Here is a 16,553-nt window from a genome sequence, read left to right as displayed (position 1 = left end):
TAACTTTCAATAATTTCCTAGTTCACCACTTATTATTAAATTTAATATATTTTTTAAAAAACACTTGTGGATAAGTGATTCCCAATGATCCCTTTGAAGGTTATTTGTTATTAATAAAATAAATCTCTTGCTATTAATTTATTTCCATACTTATGCCTATTTATAATTTGACATTATTTTTTTTTAATTTTTCAAAAAGTTCAAATGACCCAATAACTAAGCCTTAAAATCATTTACTCATAGTCCATTCATAGCAAAATATTATTATTATTATTATTATTATTATTATTATTATTTATAAAATAGTTATTTTAGGCGATAAATATTATAAGCAGTTATTGTTATCCTCATGCTGCGTCTCCACTTCATAAGGGCATGGTGCTTTTTGCGCTCACTTCCAAAACCCTAGTACAGACTCAAACACTGCCACTGCCAGTGCCAGTGCCAGAGTTCAGGGGCTTCTCCAATGGCCTTCTTGTTTCAGAAGTTTCAAGAGGTAATAATCTCTCTCTCTCTCTCTCCAGGGCCAGCTAAATTTTCTTGTGTGGGTTTCACTGTGAATGAAGAAATGGAACTATAACTTGCCTGTTTGGCAAGCCAGGAAGTAAATATTTGGTCCCTATTCCCGCGTTTATCTGAGGTTGGACTTGTCTAGGTCTGGCCCGTCTGAGTTGATATCTGCCCTGCATTTGAGGCAATTTTCTGATAATATAGTGCTTCTCGTTTGCTAATTAAATTAGTCAAGATAGGTGGCATCTCATTCTGTTACTTCCATGATTGATTTTTATTTTGGGGCAAAGAACTGGCATGTAATTATCAATGTGACCAAACGAGGAGAGTGCTGAGAAGTTTTTAACATTGCAACATTCAGGCTGATGAAACTTGAACCGTCAGCCTTCCATAGTGAAGCACATTCTGTCCAATATTCTTCATGTGTTCCCTGCCTCTAGGTTTTGAATGGTGCAAATTTTCAGGAATAATGGAAGGAAAAAAGAATAATTTTTCAATATTGGTGCCAAAAAGTGATGAAGAATGCCTTTTTATGGATGCTGTTTCAACTTCCTAGTGGGACTTAAGGTTTCTTCTTCTTCTTCTTCTTCTTGTATCAAACTACATTCCTCCAATCTCTTTGTAAATCCAAAAACCTAGCTCCTCTAAAAATTCCAAACCTGACACACCATAAAGAAGCGATATATTGAATCTTTTCCAACCCTAGTGTCCAATTTAACTTCTTCCCAGAAAATATCCGTGCATTATTCTCTAACCGTAGACCCTATAAGACTGCAAAGATGCCACACTTCCACAAAGCTGCTCTATCCTTCTTTTTTCCAAAACTTGCAAAGGAGATGACTGACAAATCTTCCATTGAAGAGGGACCAACCCATCTCTCTTCTATTTTATGGACCATTTTATTCCAAATCATCCAAGAAAATTTGCTATGCAAAAGAAGATGGGATGTTGTCTCCGAATTCCTATAAAAGAGCACACAAACATTTGGAGAGAGAGCCTTCAAAGGTCTCCTAATTTGCAGCAACTTATTGGTATTAATTTTGTAAGCACAACAAACCATGTAAAAGTTTTGATTTTTGTGGGAACTTTGACCTTCCAAATAATAGGATAAAAGGAAAAAAAGAGTTGGAGTAGGTCAAGAATTCAAAGAATGATTTGCAAGTGAACACCTTGACTGATCCAAAGACCACATCCCATCCCACAAGTTGCAGTTATTCAATAAGGACAACAAGAATGACAACTCCACCATCTCCCTATCGTTTAGAGGTCTCCTAAAGTGGAGACTCCAAGAAAACAAAAAGCTACTCAAATTGCCAACAAAGAAAGGAGTAACTCTATTTGGCTCAGAGCACAATCTAAACAAAGAAAACAAGTGGAAGAAGAAAGAAGCATTCCCAAGCCATACATCTTTCCAAAACGAATCTGGGAACCCCTCCCCATCTCAAATTCAGTGTGAGGAGTGAATAGAGAATAAATATGAGAAATAGAACTCCATCAAAACCATATGCAAGTCCCATTTTTTCCCCTAAACTTTTCCATTAATTTTCTTAAAAGATGAATAGCTTTTGTTGTCAATTTCCTAGGCATAAAACCAAATTGTTCTCTGAAACTCTTGGTTCCAGTTTTATTCTTTGTTCAACTACCCTTTCTCATAGTTGCATCGTACGACTCATAATCTTAATTCTGCGATAGTTATTAATATTACCTTTGTTTTTGTATAAAAGTATTAAGTATTAACGTGCTTTTCCTCCATTCCTCTGACATTTTCTTGGTTTATATATATATATATATAATAATGTTGAATAGATTAGTTAACCATATACTTCCAACCATCTAAGCTCTTCGTCACGCTTTCCACCATCGGATTCCAAAAAGTAACAGCTCTAGGATTCCCTCCTAAAGGAACCCCTAAGTCAAGGGCAAATTCAATGAACCACACCCCACGTCTATAGCCCATTCACCAGTTCACTTAATGGGTACATTTAAGGTTGCTAAAACATTCTTCCCCATATTAATTTTGAGCCCAGATGCCCTCAAAAACTTGAAGAGTACCCAAAATTCTCTTGAATGAAGGGCTATGATCATCTAGGAAGGACATGGTATTGTCAACAAATTGAATATGAGAAACCACCCCCCCTCGCTTCTCACACACAACCCTTGCACAAATCCCCTCTCTACCGCCCTGTCCACCATCCTACTCAAAGCATCAACTACAAGGATGAACAAAAAGGAAGATAACAGGTCACCCTGTCTAATGCCCCTTGAAGTTGTAAACCTAGATTTGGTTTCACCATCACAATCACTGAAAACCACATTAGACAAACCCCTAATCCACTTGTGCCAACACTCACCAAAATCCTTTCTCATGAAAATTTTATAGAGGAAGCTATGTCTCACTCTATCATAAAGTTTTTGAAAATCTACTTTGAAAACAAACCCCCTTTTCTTATTCCTACGAATATCCTCCATTACCTCATTGGACGCCAGAATAGCATCCACTGCACTTTTGAGTACTCAAAAGTGTTGTTAAGCACTGTACTCCACCTATTATCTAACACTTTACTGATAATCTTGTACACACAAGATACGCGAATTATAGGTCTAAAATCCTCAACCTTGGAAGATCTAGGTTTTTTAGGCATCGAGGCTATCAAAGAGGAATTTATGCTGTTAAAGCTTGATACATTGTTGTCCTACAACCTAACAACTTAAGCTTTTAGGTAAAGTGGTAGTCTAACATGGTATCAGAGTTGGTTACTAGGAGGTCCTAGGTTCTAGTCTTGTTGCCTGTGTTTGTTGTGTGTTATTTAAAAAATTATTCTATTCCCTATAATGGGTGATTTTATTGTGTCTTTATCTCTCAACATGCTGTTGGGCTGCACATGCGGGGGAGTGTTAAAGCTTGATATACATTGTTGGTCCACAACCTAATAGCTTAAGATTTTAGGTAAAGTGTTAGTCTAACAAATGCTATTACTCAAAATCCCATTCCCATAAAAATCAGTTAAAACTTTCAGCTAATCTCCCAATAATCTTGGAAGAAAGTTAGGTTAAAACCATCTGGGCCCGATGCCTTGTCCCTATCCATCCCAAAAACCAACCCCGCACTTCTTCCTTATGAAATGGTCTCCCCAATCAGTGCATTTGATAATTGGAAATAGGGTTCCATTCTTACCCCTCTTGTTCTGATTAGCTAGCCTATGAAAGATAGTGGAATTGTAGTTAACATCTTTAGCCCATTTGAATTTGGTCTTTTGCCTCTAGCTCTTCATTTAAATTTCCTCTTCTAGTTCATTTTTTTTAAAATTGAAATTCTTCTTTCCGCCTCATTATTCAAGAGAATAACCTTCCTCCTTTATATTTACAAAAGCCAACTTGCCCAGAAGACTGAATGTTCTAATTCTAATGTCTCCAAACACCTCTTTTTTTTTTTTTTTCAAAATTTTTTAGTTTCTTTAAATGTTTCAATTTCATCATGAATCTAAAGCTTTCCCAACCTCTCTCCAAATCCTCTCTCCTAGAATCCCTAATTAATGGTTTTAACATCGCATGGTTCAACCACATATTCTCAAACCTGAAAAATCCCGTGACATCTTACTAAATTCCAACAAAATAAGCTAGTGATCGGATGTAGTCCTAGGAAGGAACTTTTGGAAAGAATATGAAATTCATCCTCCCACTCACTAGTGTCTAGTCTACTAGCCACCTCTAGCCTCCTTTATAGACCAAGTAAAAGAAGCATTCCTTAAAAGTATGTTTCTCAAACTGCAATTCCTAATTAACGAATCAAAATTGAGCATACTCGTGGTATTTATCCCCCCTCTTCTTTTCTTTGGGAAACCTAACCGCGTTAAAATCACCACCCATGACCCACCTAGGGGAGCAAAAGCCAAAAAATGGAGTGAAGCTCTTCCCTAAAATTGCTCCTTAAAGTAGGTCTAGAAGAATCCACCACTTTCCCCTCCCTCTCACTTAAAAAACCCCGTCAGAGTATCAACTCTAGAAATAGGTAGAGAATCCCATTAGAGAAGGATACCTTTTGAAGAACCACACGAAGATAAAAATTCCCAATCTTGACTGGGACCACCCCAAATACTCTTGTCCACTCCCCCCATCTATTGATTCCAACTTAATTTCCTAGATAAGGACGATATCAGGGGAATTCTTGTCCATGACCTCCTTTATCAAGCTCCTCTTTCTCATGCCCCCTAATCCTTTAACATTCTGATTGACTATCTTCATAATTTGACGCACTTACAACTCTTCTTGAAACCTTTTCCATCTCCTTTTTTAATTGTCGAAACCAAATTCTTAAGCTCCTATTGGACTTTTGTTTTCCTTTTCTCATGCATCCTAAGTCTCAAATCCATCCTCACCACATTCCCAACAAGGTATACTAATTCCAATTCTAGGTCTCCAAGGAGTTTTTGCAGGTCTAGGCAGTCTGTCTCACCTTCCTTAGGGCTAAATCGCAACCCTCTCCCCCTAATAAAATGCTCCCTACGAAATAAAGTTACCTGAGAAAGGGTAGGTTGGGTAGGAAGGGAAAGAACGCCTTTACTACTTTTAGATGACCAAAGCATCCTCCATAACAAAATCAACTTTCCCAATACGATCCCCACTTGCATCGCAAGAATGAACAATTGAATTAACTGCAAGGTAAGAATTATGCCCATGGCCAAGGTCATAAAACAAAGATCCGACAACATTTAAAGCGACAACATTTGAAGCTTTAACTTGGTACAATTATGATTGAAAAAAATTTATACTTGCTTGTGCGTAATTAGAATCCCAATGAAAGATTATCTCTCTCCAACTGTTGCGAACTCGTTGTCAGAATATCAGCCTTATCTGACCCATCCTCTTCATGATCCCCACTAAAACCTTCGAACATCTGAAACAAGCCTTCCTTTTCAAACTTGGCTCTCATCTTATCAACCATAAGCTTATTCTCTGATTCACACATACTTGATACTACCCATCTTTTCTTCTAAATCATACATCAAATTGTCTTCCATATCCCCTTCTAGTGTCATGTTCATCTTGTCTATTGAAGGTGCAGCTTGGTAGTAAATGTCAACTTGCTTCTTGTTGATCATACAAGCCTCTTTAGCGGAGCGCTCTGCCACCGATTCTTATGGAACCATATTGGCCTTCCAACCAGAACATCCAAGTTGGCTTGTTCTGGTTGACTCTCCTCCATTCTACTATAGGCCTTTGTTGCTGTGTTTCTAAATTTGGGCTCTTTACATCTTCCTTTACTAGGTTTGGGCCCTTACTTTTAATGACCTGCCTTAGTTTTCTTCGACGCAAATTAATTGGGCCTTTGAGATATTGGCCCAACTCCAGCCAAGCCTATTGGCCCTTGAAAACTTTCTTTATATCCCTATCCTTATGTGTCATGGGATTAGGATTTGTATTAGGCAATCGATCTACTCAATCCCTTTGATTTCGAGGTATTTCCATCTTAGCCCACCTTCGTCGTCAAAGCTCATTTGATCACATTAGTGTAGGATGAGTACGACAATAGCCTCTTAAACATGAAAATCCTCTCATTCTTCTCCTATGCTCTCTCGATGTTTGAAGAACCAAAGTTAGAACATCGCCAACTACCATTGTTGGATTTGGAAGGTTCTGTCGTGGTTGACTATAACTCCAATAGGGCAGCAAGGAATTCCCTCCACTTTTTTTTCTAGCCCCCTTTTGGCATATGTACGTCAAGGAAATTCTTGTTATAGTCTTTCAAGCATAGAAACTTGCCTTTGCCATTTTCAAGAACCTTCAAGACACACTATTCTTTGCTTTTTTGTAAATAACTCTAGGACGACTCGTTGCACCTCCCTCATTGGCACCGTGTAACACGGCCATCAACTTCAACACCGACATGAGCTCATCCTTCTCCAATATGATATAGGAGACAAGCTTACCTGCAAATTCTGTGATGCGACAACATCTAGTTAGTCGATAGTGATCACCTTCCCCTCAATTTTAAATGTTGCATGTTCTCCCATTTTTGCTTCGAGCACAAGCAAGATGCCAAGGGTTGTGGCAGGGCAAGACATCAAGAGGGAAAGGGTCGTAAGTTTTGGAACAGGGGCTATGCGATATTGGTAAACGAAGAATGATTATCCTCCAATAGGGGATAGTGAAATTTTGCGAAACTTATGGTCATATTAGGGTTTTTGCTGTGGATGAAGGCAGTGAGATGATGTTAGGGATGCCGTCGATTTTTGGAGTGAAAGGGCTTACGGTGATTGAAGGGAAGATTCTAATGAAGAGCAATGTTCGAAAGGTGTCTTGGTTTCGAAGCGAAGAATTCGATGTTGAGAGATGGTCAAGTTAGGAATAATGGTGTTTGAAAGATTGTAGGGTTCGATTTTGTTAATTGAATCAACATGAAGAGACGATATATGCTGTGGGAGTCTAGGGGGAGGTAGCGGACAGGGGTCGGGATGGGTGTCACCTTGCTCAAGGACTCGAAGTTGAGAGGTGCTAAGAGGAGGGTGATGTCATCGCTCCTTTAGAATGTGCTGGCCCCTTGCTTAAACTCCTCAAATCTAGGAAAATAGGGTGATAATTATTTTCACACTTAAGTATCTTTATCTACTAAGAGAGGTGTTTAGAAATGTCCCCATATCTCCACATTTTATGGTACTATTATATCTCCTAATTCCTTCCAATCCTACATTCAACACCCTATTCCAAAATCAAATGCCCAATGGCTCCATCTTCTCATGTGCAAATCTCAACCACTTTTTCTAGCAATAATTTGTCTCCCTTCTTTCTTTTCCTTTCATTGTTCTCATTATTATTCTTTACTGATTTCCAGTTATGAAATTTGTTAGGGCTACCCTCAAATCATAGAGCATTACATTTTGGTTCGAGTATTTATTGTCTTCCTTTTCAATGCAATTGATTTCTGGTTTTTTCTCTTTATTTTATTTTTATTAATAATTCAGTTTAGCTATAAAATCAGTGTGCCATAACCATTTTAAGTTCATTAGTAGAGTCTTCTTGGAGTATTGTTGAGAAGTTCAGAAATACTTCATAGAACTTCAAGAAATTTGATTTGGGGACAGAAATTTTAGTTCTTGACAAGTTATGAATTCAGGAAATGTTACACGGGCGCCCATGCCCCATCTTCATGATATTCATTGTTCCAATGGTAATTATTCCAAAAGAGAATTCATAGATTGGCTTTTTTATCTTGATATTTATTTTAAAATGCAATAAGATGCTGGAAACAAGGGCAGGATATGCATCTTATAAGCTTGTGTTCCATGCCACTGGGTGACAGGATAGAATACAATACTGCTAAAGACAACATGGTCAAACTCAAACCTTCTTTGGTTTAGAATGAAACTTTTGTAAATATTGGAATTCTTTCTCAATTGTATTACATTTTAATTTTCAAGTGAAGAATGAGTTTTTATTTTGGGAATGATGAGCTGCCAATCTCAAAGCAACTTATCAAGGATGAATTAGAAGTTGTTATGGACTACACATATGATGACAGAAAAGAGGAAATTGCAGACGAACTAGAATTCTCAAAACAGCCTATTGAGGATGAAATAGAAATTGTTCTTGTTATGGACTACAAACATGATCACAAAAATAAGGAAATTGCGAGTGATCGTGAATTCATTGTTGTTGTGGATTATCAATGTAGAAATGAAAGCTGCATTGCCCGTGTAGATTGTAGACCACACGATGCCATCCTTGAAGGGCAAGCAAATCCAATGATGCCAAATGTTCAAGTTGTAGAAGAGTCGAAGGAGCAGGCAGCAAAATTCAATGTTAACTCAACACAAGTGCTTTTTTAGAGAATGAAATTATTTAATCTTGTCATAAATTTGTGACAAATAGGTCCCAGCCTTGAATCATCTCCCAAAGCTTGATAATTCTCCACCTATTGGCTTTTTTGGGATTGGGAACCTTGAGGATAATTACGATAATTTGTTGTTGATATTTGCATCTAGTTGAAAATGGACAATTTGGGAAATTACAAGTTGAACTGCTCATGGATACACATTCTCTGCTTTTGTTGCGCCATTGTAAAACTCTAGGTTGAGTTTTCTTGAACAAGGGGAGTTTGATGGAGGATCTCTTGCAAATTATCTCTGAGGCTTGCCTTGGGGCTTACCTCTAGACAATGGATGCTCCGTCTAAAGTACCAAATCCCTAAAATGCCAATCATTACACACTAAGGCTTATGCATTTGTACAAAAGACATGCCTTTTGTGACTTTTTGGTTGAGGCTTATGCATTTTGAGCATATGAATATCAAGTTAGATTTGGTTAGAAAATTTTAACTGCATGTTTATAAGAAAGGAATGTCATAACATGAGTTGATTTCTGAAACTCTTGAGCCTTAATCATTCCAAAATAATTGAAAGTTGCATTTTGTTCTTGGAAATGATTTGAACTTTTTAATGTTATAGCTATCTCTTGGCATGAGTTATTATTGAATTTAAGTTAGTATTTTTGAATGACCAACAAGTAGTTTACAAATTGTATTTGATTTGTTAAACATCTTATTTGTAATTTTCATATGTTTTTATTTATATTTAAAAATATATCTAAAATAAAATTCTCAAAAGGCGGCTTACGCCTATTAAGGGTTAAAACAATTTGCTTTAAGCCTTCACCTCTTAAAACATTGCAAATTATTGAAGGTGATCATATTTTTGTCTGAAGATTTAGAAATTAGGGATTTGTTTTAAATTATTAAATCTAGATATTTAAGAATTTTAGTTAATTTAGGGTAATTTTTATGTATTATGAGTACTTGGGGTTATTTTGTAATTATTTCTTTTAGTTAGGGTTATTTTGTAATTATTTATTTTAGTTGTATTGCTAGGTGTATAAATACTTGTTTGTATTGTATTAGTGCAGTTATCATTTTGAAATCAGATTTCCAGTATTTGTTTTAATTGTATTGTTAGGTGTAAAAATATACTTTCTTTGTATTGTATTAGTGCAGCTATCATTTTGAAATCAGATTTCCAGTTCAGTTTCCCTCTCTCTTTCTCTCTCTCTATCTCTCTCTCTATCTCTCGTGTGGCCTTTTCCCTCTCTTTTCCTTCTCCCTTATTCCTCCTCCCTTTTCTTCTCTGTTCTACATCTATTTCCACTCTATTTTACATTTTTACCTCCCTGCTCTATTTTCTGTTCTCTGTTCTGTCCAGCAGTTCCATCCCCCCCCCCCCCCCCCCCGAAAAAAAAAAAGATCTTCATCTCTTGCTGTTTCTGGTTTTCTGTTCCTGTCCTACATCTAAAAGGGTATTCAAAATTTTTTCCCCTGGAGGTACAAATGGGGGTTGGTGGCATTGATTTGCAGGGGCTTTGAAATTGATGGTGTGTTTTGAGAATTCATCCATGCAACTGGGTTTGAAGAGGATTTGAAAAAAAGCTGGAAAGATGTAATTGTAAGAAAGAATCTGAGAATGGAGGATTGCATTGTGATTCATATGGTGGTCAAATGGCTTTTGTTGGGATTTCTTCTCTGACAAGCTCACTGAAGTCCAGCGGTGGCTAGGGTTTCTAGCAGCAACCAATCACAGGAAAATGTTTCCTGAGTGGGAAACAAGCAGGTGGGCACTGTCTAAGATTTGTTTTAGGTTTGGGCCAGGCCTTGTCTTCCTTTAATGTTCATCCTGGCCCGGTCCAAACTCATTTCCAATCAGTCACTGAACCTTCAGAAAAGTTGAATCAAGATTGTGGTTTACTAAGCCAGAAGTGCAGCCCAAACCCGAAAGATTAATTTGGATCAATCCAAGAAGACCAACAAAATTGGTTGTTAAGCATTTCTTTTCAGAAGTTTGGTTGGCCAATCAACAAAATGAATATCATAGAAAAATTTCTTCTAGATGAGAGGGCATGAAGCCATCTTCCAAAAAAGAAAGGGAGGAAGTTTGATTGGATGGTTGCAAAAGCAGAAAAAGAAAAAAAAAAAAATAGTCTGAGAGATTTAGTCAATTTAAAGTGCTCAATAAATTATGATGGAAAGGCCTTGAAGAGCTTCCTCAGTGAGTTATTTTAGGTCCTTTGTTCTTTTATCTTTTATTCTATTTTCTTCTTTAGTTTGGAGGACTTCTTGTTCTCCTTTAGCTTGTATTTCTTTCCCCTCTTTCTTAATTAATTTTCTTTTTCTAAAAAAGGAAAGAAGAAAGAAAGAGGTAACAAACAAATAGAAAAGAAAATAATATATATATATATATATATATATATATTTGTGATGAAGGGGAGCTTAGGCGCAACGGTAAGGTTGTTACCGTGTGACCTGAAGGTCACGGGGTCAGGCCGTGGAAACAGCCTCTTGCAAAAATGCAAGGTAAGGCTGCGTACTGAAGATGCATTGTGGTCCGCCCCTTCCCCGAACCCCGCATACGCGGGAGCTTTGTGCACCGAGCTGGCCCTTATATATATTTTTGTGATCTCAAGGCTCACTCCAAATGGAAAAAAGTTTTTTTCTAGAGTTATCCAACCTCTTCTTTCTGCATTGTGGTCTAGAAAGGGTCAGGCAAAGCATCTGAAATGATTTATTCACTTGGCATTTCTAAGGTTCATTAGGTGAAAATCAAAACCAAAGGGATCATGCTGTCACGGTTAACAAAGAGCTGCATTTTTCTGATCCAGTGGAGTGCATAGCTAGAAGTTCTCACTCTCTTTCTTGCCCTCTATTCCGGTGCTTTTCTTTCATTTTGATGGATCTGCTCAAAGGAAAATTTTTAGAAGAATACCCTCAAATCTTGCAGATTAAAAGGAAAACTTTTGACTTGCGCATGAAAAAAGTTAGCTTCTGTTCATTTGGAGGAGAAATTGCAAACTAGAAGTTGGCGGATAGAATTACCATTTCAGCTGCAAGATGAGTGTGCATATGTTTGTGTCCAGTATCCTAAGACTGGTGAAGTTCATTTTCTCAAGGGAGTGCGAAAAAAAGAAAGGGCAGCTTGGTGCACAAAGCTCCCACATATGCAGGGTCCTGGGAAGGGGCAGACCACGATGGGAGTTTGTTAGGATCCAAAATTGGGCAACAATCAAATTCAAATTGCGAAGGAATTTTTTGGAATTGGGTGGATTGGTCCAGTTTCATGAAGATGAAGGCAATAATAGCAATTGGCTCAGATAAAAAAGGCTAAGATACAAGAGAACTTTTTTGTTAGGAACAGGATTAATACAGAGTTTCAGAAGGGAAATGGTCTTAAATTTTGGTATTTTCGCTGAAATTTCAGTCAAAATTTTGTATTTCAGGAATGTTTGGAAGGAATCAGGTTTCATTTTTTTTTTCTTCGAAAAATTTTGGGAGCTTTCAAAATTTTCCAAAAAATTGAGGAATTTCAGCTGAAATTTCAGATATATTGGTCAACATTTTAAAAAATTTTAATATAAAAAACTGAAAAAAGGAACAAAATATGGGTTTTTTAAAAATTTGTTTCTAAATTATTCACTTTCATCAATTTTAATATTTCCCCAGGTTTCATTGTAATTCCATTGTTCACTATAAGTTTCAGATGTTTCTTTGAATTGAAACCAAAATTTTCATGAGTTGGAAGTTTGGAACCCTCGAGATCTCCATCAGAATTGAAAAATTTAGTCCTTCAGGGAGATTAGATGCTACTTCATTACAGGTGCTAGGCTTTCACAAGGGAGATCTCAAAGCTTAGATGGTAGGTCGGGGTGGGGAGAAATCATTTATGAATAGTGTAGGAACATGTAGCTTGACATATTCAGCTCATAAATCCAGCTAATTTGTTGGAGGTTAGCATGGTATATTCTTGTCATTTGGTGCTGCAAGATGTTGCAATGAGGAATTCTTTATAAAGAACCATGCAAGGTAATTCTAATGTGATATTGTCCAAATTTTTACTGAGGAATTCTGAGGGGCATTTATGTATTTTTGAAACTCCAGTTGCTCAGCAGATTGAGTTAGGTGAAAAGGGATGGTCAAGGATGAAGAGAAATGGAGAGATGAATCTGAAATTGAGAGTGATGTTGACAATGAGCGTGTTTGTGATGGCCTATTGTTATTAGATTAGGTCTGTGAACAGTATGGATATGGTACATCCTAGTCTGCTTGATGGTTTGGACGGTATTAGCATGTTGACATGAGTTCTATCCTAACTCAACTTTGAATGGTTGCACAAATCTGAAAAGCAGAATTAAGTTGCACATACACCTACTTGAAAAAGGGACTATGGGGATATGTGTGACGTTACATGGTTAAGAGTGTGGCTTCATGGTTCAGATACAGGAGCATGCTCAAATGGGTGATGAATATTTTCAAATCCAAATGTTAGTGCAGGATAGTATGGTACAATCATAGTGCTTGGAGGATGGGCTATAGTATGCTATGGGTGGCAGATTGATTGTTCCTTGTAGTGGCAAATTTGAAACTAGTGATGAGGGAAGTTGATATAGGACAGGAACATAAAATCAGAAACAGTGAGAGATAGAGTATTGAAAGGGAGAAATAGAGACAGGAGAAGGAGAAGGGAGAATGAGGGAGAGACAGCTGGATAGAACTGGGACAGAACAGGGAATAGAACTGGAAATCAGGAACACTGAGAATTCGTAGCAGAACACAGAAGAGGAAGAGGAGGAAGAAGAAAGAAGAAGAGGGGGGGGGGGGAGGGAGAGAGAGAGAGAGAGAGAGTGAATTGGAAATCTGATTTCAAAATGATAAGTGCTCAAATACAATATAAATGAAGTAATTATACACCGATAATACATTTCAAACAAATAATTACAAAGTAAACCCAACTCAAACTAATAAATATGAAATGACTTAAAAGTACTTAAAATACATAAAATAGCCCCAACTTAACTGAACTTCTAAAATATCTAGATTTACTAATTTTAAAAAAATACCTAGTTTCTAAGACTTCAAACAAAATATGATTGTCTATAATAATTGTCAGTGATCTTCCATTGAGAAACACTCTGTTATTATAATGGTGCCTTCTCACCCTATACTGAATTTTCCAAAAGATTTGCTATCCTTAAAGCGTTCCAACCATAGGAATACAGACGAAAAATGCTTGCATAACCACAGGGCTGCCACTGCTGAGGTATGAATTTGTTGATTCCTTGCCTGGCTTCTCTCCGCTCCATTTATTTCCATGAATTCCTGATCAAAGGATTTTCCTTTGATGTGAACATTCTTTTAAGGATTCACTCTTATCTCTCCCAGTACAACTTAAGAGGGAAGCCATGGATGAGGTTAAGTGAGAAAGGGACTCGATCAAGATTCTTTGCTTTTTACTTCTTTTCACTTCCTATTATTTATTATCTTACTCCATTTCCTCGTTTTTTAATTTAATTATTATAGTCTGTTAATAAGATCTATATGAGGGGACTTTGAAGATAACTAATTTAAAAATTCTGGAGTATTATGAACTCTCCCACATGTTTAGCTTCAAAAATCTTGAGAATACTGGCTGCAAATTTGGCATATGTTGAATTGTTGAATCAAGTAATACATAAATTTTTGAGAGACTTATAACACATCAATGATGTGACAAGATTGGTTCAGATCAGTCTTTGGGAGGTCAAGTGATCCCACTGGGGTTAATGCATGGAAGGTGCTGTTAATGGAATTTCATAGTCAAAAGATTGCCTAGTGGGTTCAATCTTTATTCTTCATTCAATGAGGAATGCATTTCATCTGTTTTGCTTCTCTGTAAGGGTTTGTTGTCTCTTTGCTGTCTTTGCAGGCTGTGAAAATGCTGGCTAAAAATCCAATGTTTGCTAGAGATCCAAGGCGGCTCCAGTTTGAAGCAGACATGAATCGCCTTTTCCTTTATACCAGGTTTGTTATTTTGTTATTTTATTTTATAATTTGCAAAGCACATGTGTGCCATTATGTTTGCACTTTTTGGTCTTAGGGTTCTCACCTGTTTATCTTTTCTGCAGTGCTGTCAAAATTTTTAATGTAGGGATGATAGGGTTGAAGAATCTTTGGTACATAAAAGAGATATCTTTTGCATCTCATATGTTTCACTATTTGTTGATTAATTTATTATGCAATATAAATTCAATATTAATATTTTGAGTTATTTAATTCCTTGGGGTTTGACTATTTTCCACTATGCACTTTATAGTTTAATGATCTGAAGTAAATTTTTATTAAATTTGTTCCCGAGTAATAGTGAAAGCATTGAAGGAACTGGTTGAAATTCTGAAATTGAAATTTATTTTATATGCTTTTCTTTTTGAAAGAACAAATTCATGCCAAATTGGCAAGTGTCAATGATTTCCTTTTAGTTGATAATATCAATGGTATCTTGTTTCTGTTGACCTTGTTTAGTGAAGAGCCTTGATTTTCATCTTGTGTGTGAGGACATTTGATTCATTTGTGTTAGACGGTCATAGCCCAGGAGTATATACAATATGCCCTGCGCCTCTCTCTGATACCACTTGTTAACCATCGCAGCCGGGAGTATATAGAGTTAGAGGGGGGGTGAATGGACTCTTTTGCGGTTATAAAAATTTCTCTACAAAATAAAATCTCTTGGCAAGATACAAGAAATTATATCACAATATAAATATAAATCATGCACAAGATATAAAGTAAAGTGTGAAGGGAGAGAAAGAACAACACTGGTATTTTTACATGGTTCGGCACCAAGCCTACGTCCACCCCTTAGCACCTAGCCAAAGATTCCACAATCCACCATGATCTCCTTCAGTGGCGGAGAAGCCTTACAACTCGGGAGCAAATCCCTACCGTGCTCTCCAAGAGCCACTAGGATCACCAAGATGCCTTGTAAGTTCGATTCACAAAGAACCTTTACAACGAAGATGATATACAAAGAAATGCTCCTCAAAATGAGCTGATATGGAATACAATCAAATCCTCACTCTTATCTCTCAAGGAATGATTCACACAAGATCAATGAACAAGAGAGGATTGAGCACTTTGTGAACGAATAACTAAAATACAAGTGCAAAGTGCTAGGTTTTGGATTCAAAGATATTTTTCACAAATATGATCAACAATAATAAAAAACCTTCTTAAACAAGTCTAAGAACTTGTATTTATAGGCAAAAATGGGCTATTAGCCGTTTTATGGCTGTTGGGGAGTTTTATTAAAAAACTATTTTGAAAACTAGCTGTTTTTCGCTCGTTGGTGTTCTGTCACCGTCCTAAACCTTTCGATGGTTTTTCTGGGCTCTTTGAAACCATTGACGGCTTCTTGCATACGTTGACGATTACCCCAAATTGGAAAAAGTCATCAACACGAAAGTTGTGGGATTTTTTTAGCTTTCCATAGACACCAAGATGATCTTTTTTGACTTTTTTAGCAAAAGTTATGCCCCAAATACCGAAGGGTGTTCAGGAAATTTGATCAGTGCATAACTGAGGTTTTAAACCCAACCAAAAAGCCTTTTAAGCACTTAAAACATTGAAATATATTAAGTCTAATGAAGATTAAAACTTGTCCAAGAGAGTTTCCCTTTGAATATAAGATATCTTGTTAATAAAAACACATTTGAAAAACTATTTTGATATCTTACAATCTTATATACTTGTATGTCCTTTATTAAAAATATACTTTTTTTTTTCCTTTGCACCCTTTAGGACATAAGACTCGTTTTGAGAAAACCGGGACTAAGTATGTAAATGTTTGTAAAACTTGTCCCTTTGAAAAACATATTTGAGTTTAGGGTTCTTTTAACAAACTCTTTGACTTAAACTTTGAAAACTATGAGTTGAGTTTGTAGCTTTTAGTGCAATCCTATAAACTCAAGTGTCCTAGTATGCATGCATTTGCTCAACTCTTGCTCAGAAATCATGCTAGAAACAAAACGCAAGAGTTACAACATAAACTACCTCAAACACACACCCATTACAAAGATTCTACACTAAGCTTCCTTTGGTTTTGCTTGGGTCCATCCAAGTACGTGACCTTTTGATCTTTCCTACTTTGATCGTCAACTTGGTCTAGTCTTTGCCTTTTGACCAATACTTCAAGTTTTCATCCCTTGAACCTGTACTAAACGTAACCTGCAAAGATGAAAGAACACTAGGAAAGACATAT

The 16,553-nt window shown here is 36.7% G+C and overlaps 1 protein-coding gene across 1 annotated transcript in view; it reads left to right on the top strand.

The window, feature by feature from the left end:
• Positions 1 to 327: 327 nt before the first annotated feature.
• Positions 328 to 16,553, top strand: part of LOC131154304 (uncharacterized) — a 47,605-nt gene continuing 31,379 nt past the window's right edge. Inside the window, exons 1-2 of the mRNA XM_058106991.1 lie at positions 328 to 496; positions 14,226 to 14,320. Of these exons, the coding sequence (XP_057962974.1) occupies positions 467 to 496; positions 14,226 to 14,320 (125 nt within the window). The 5' untranslated portion in view covers positions 328 to 466. The remainder of the gene's footprint in view (positions 497 to 14,225; positions 14,321 to 16,553) is intronic.

Source organism: Malania oleifera, chromosome 4 (genome assembly GCF_029873635.1).
Source record: "Malania oleifera isolate guangnan ecotype guangnan chromosome 4, ASM2987363v1, whole genome shotgun sequence".
In the NCBI taxonomy this organism is placed as follows: domain Eukaryota; kingdom Viridiplantae; phylum Streptophyta; class Magnoliopsida; order Santalales; family Ximeniaceae; genus Malania; species Malania oleifera.
Note: the sequence above shows the minus strand (reverse complement) of the source record. Positions and strands in the feature narration are given on the sequence as shown.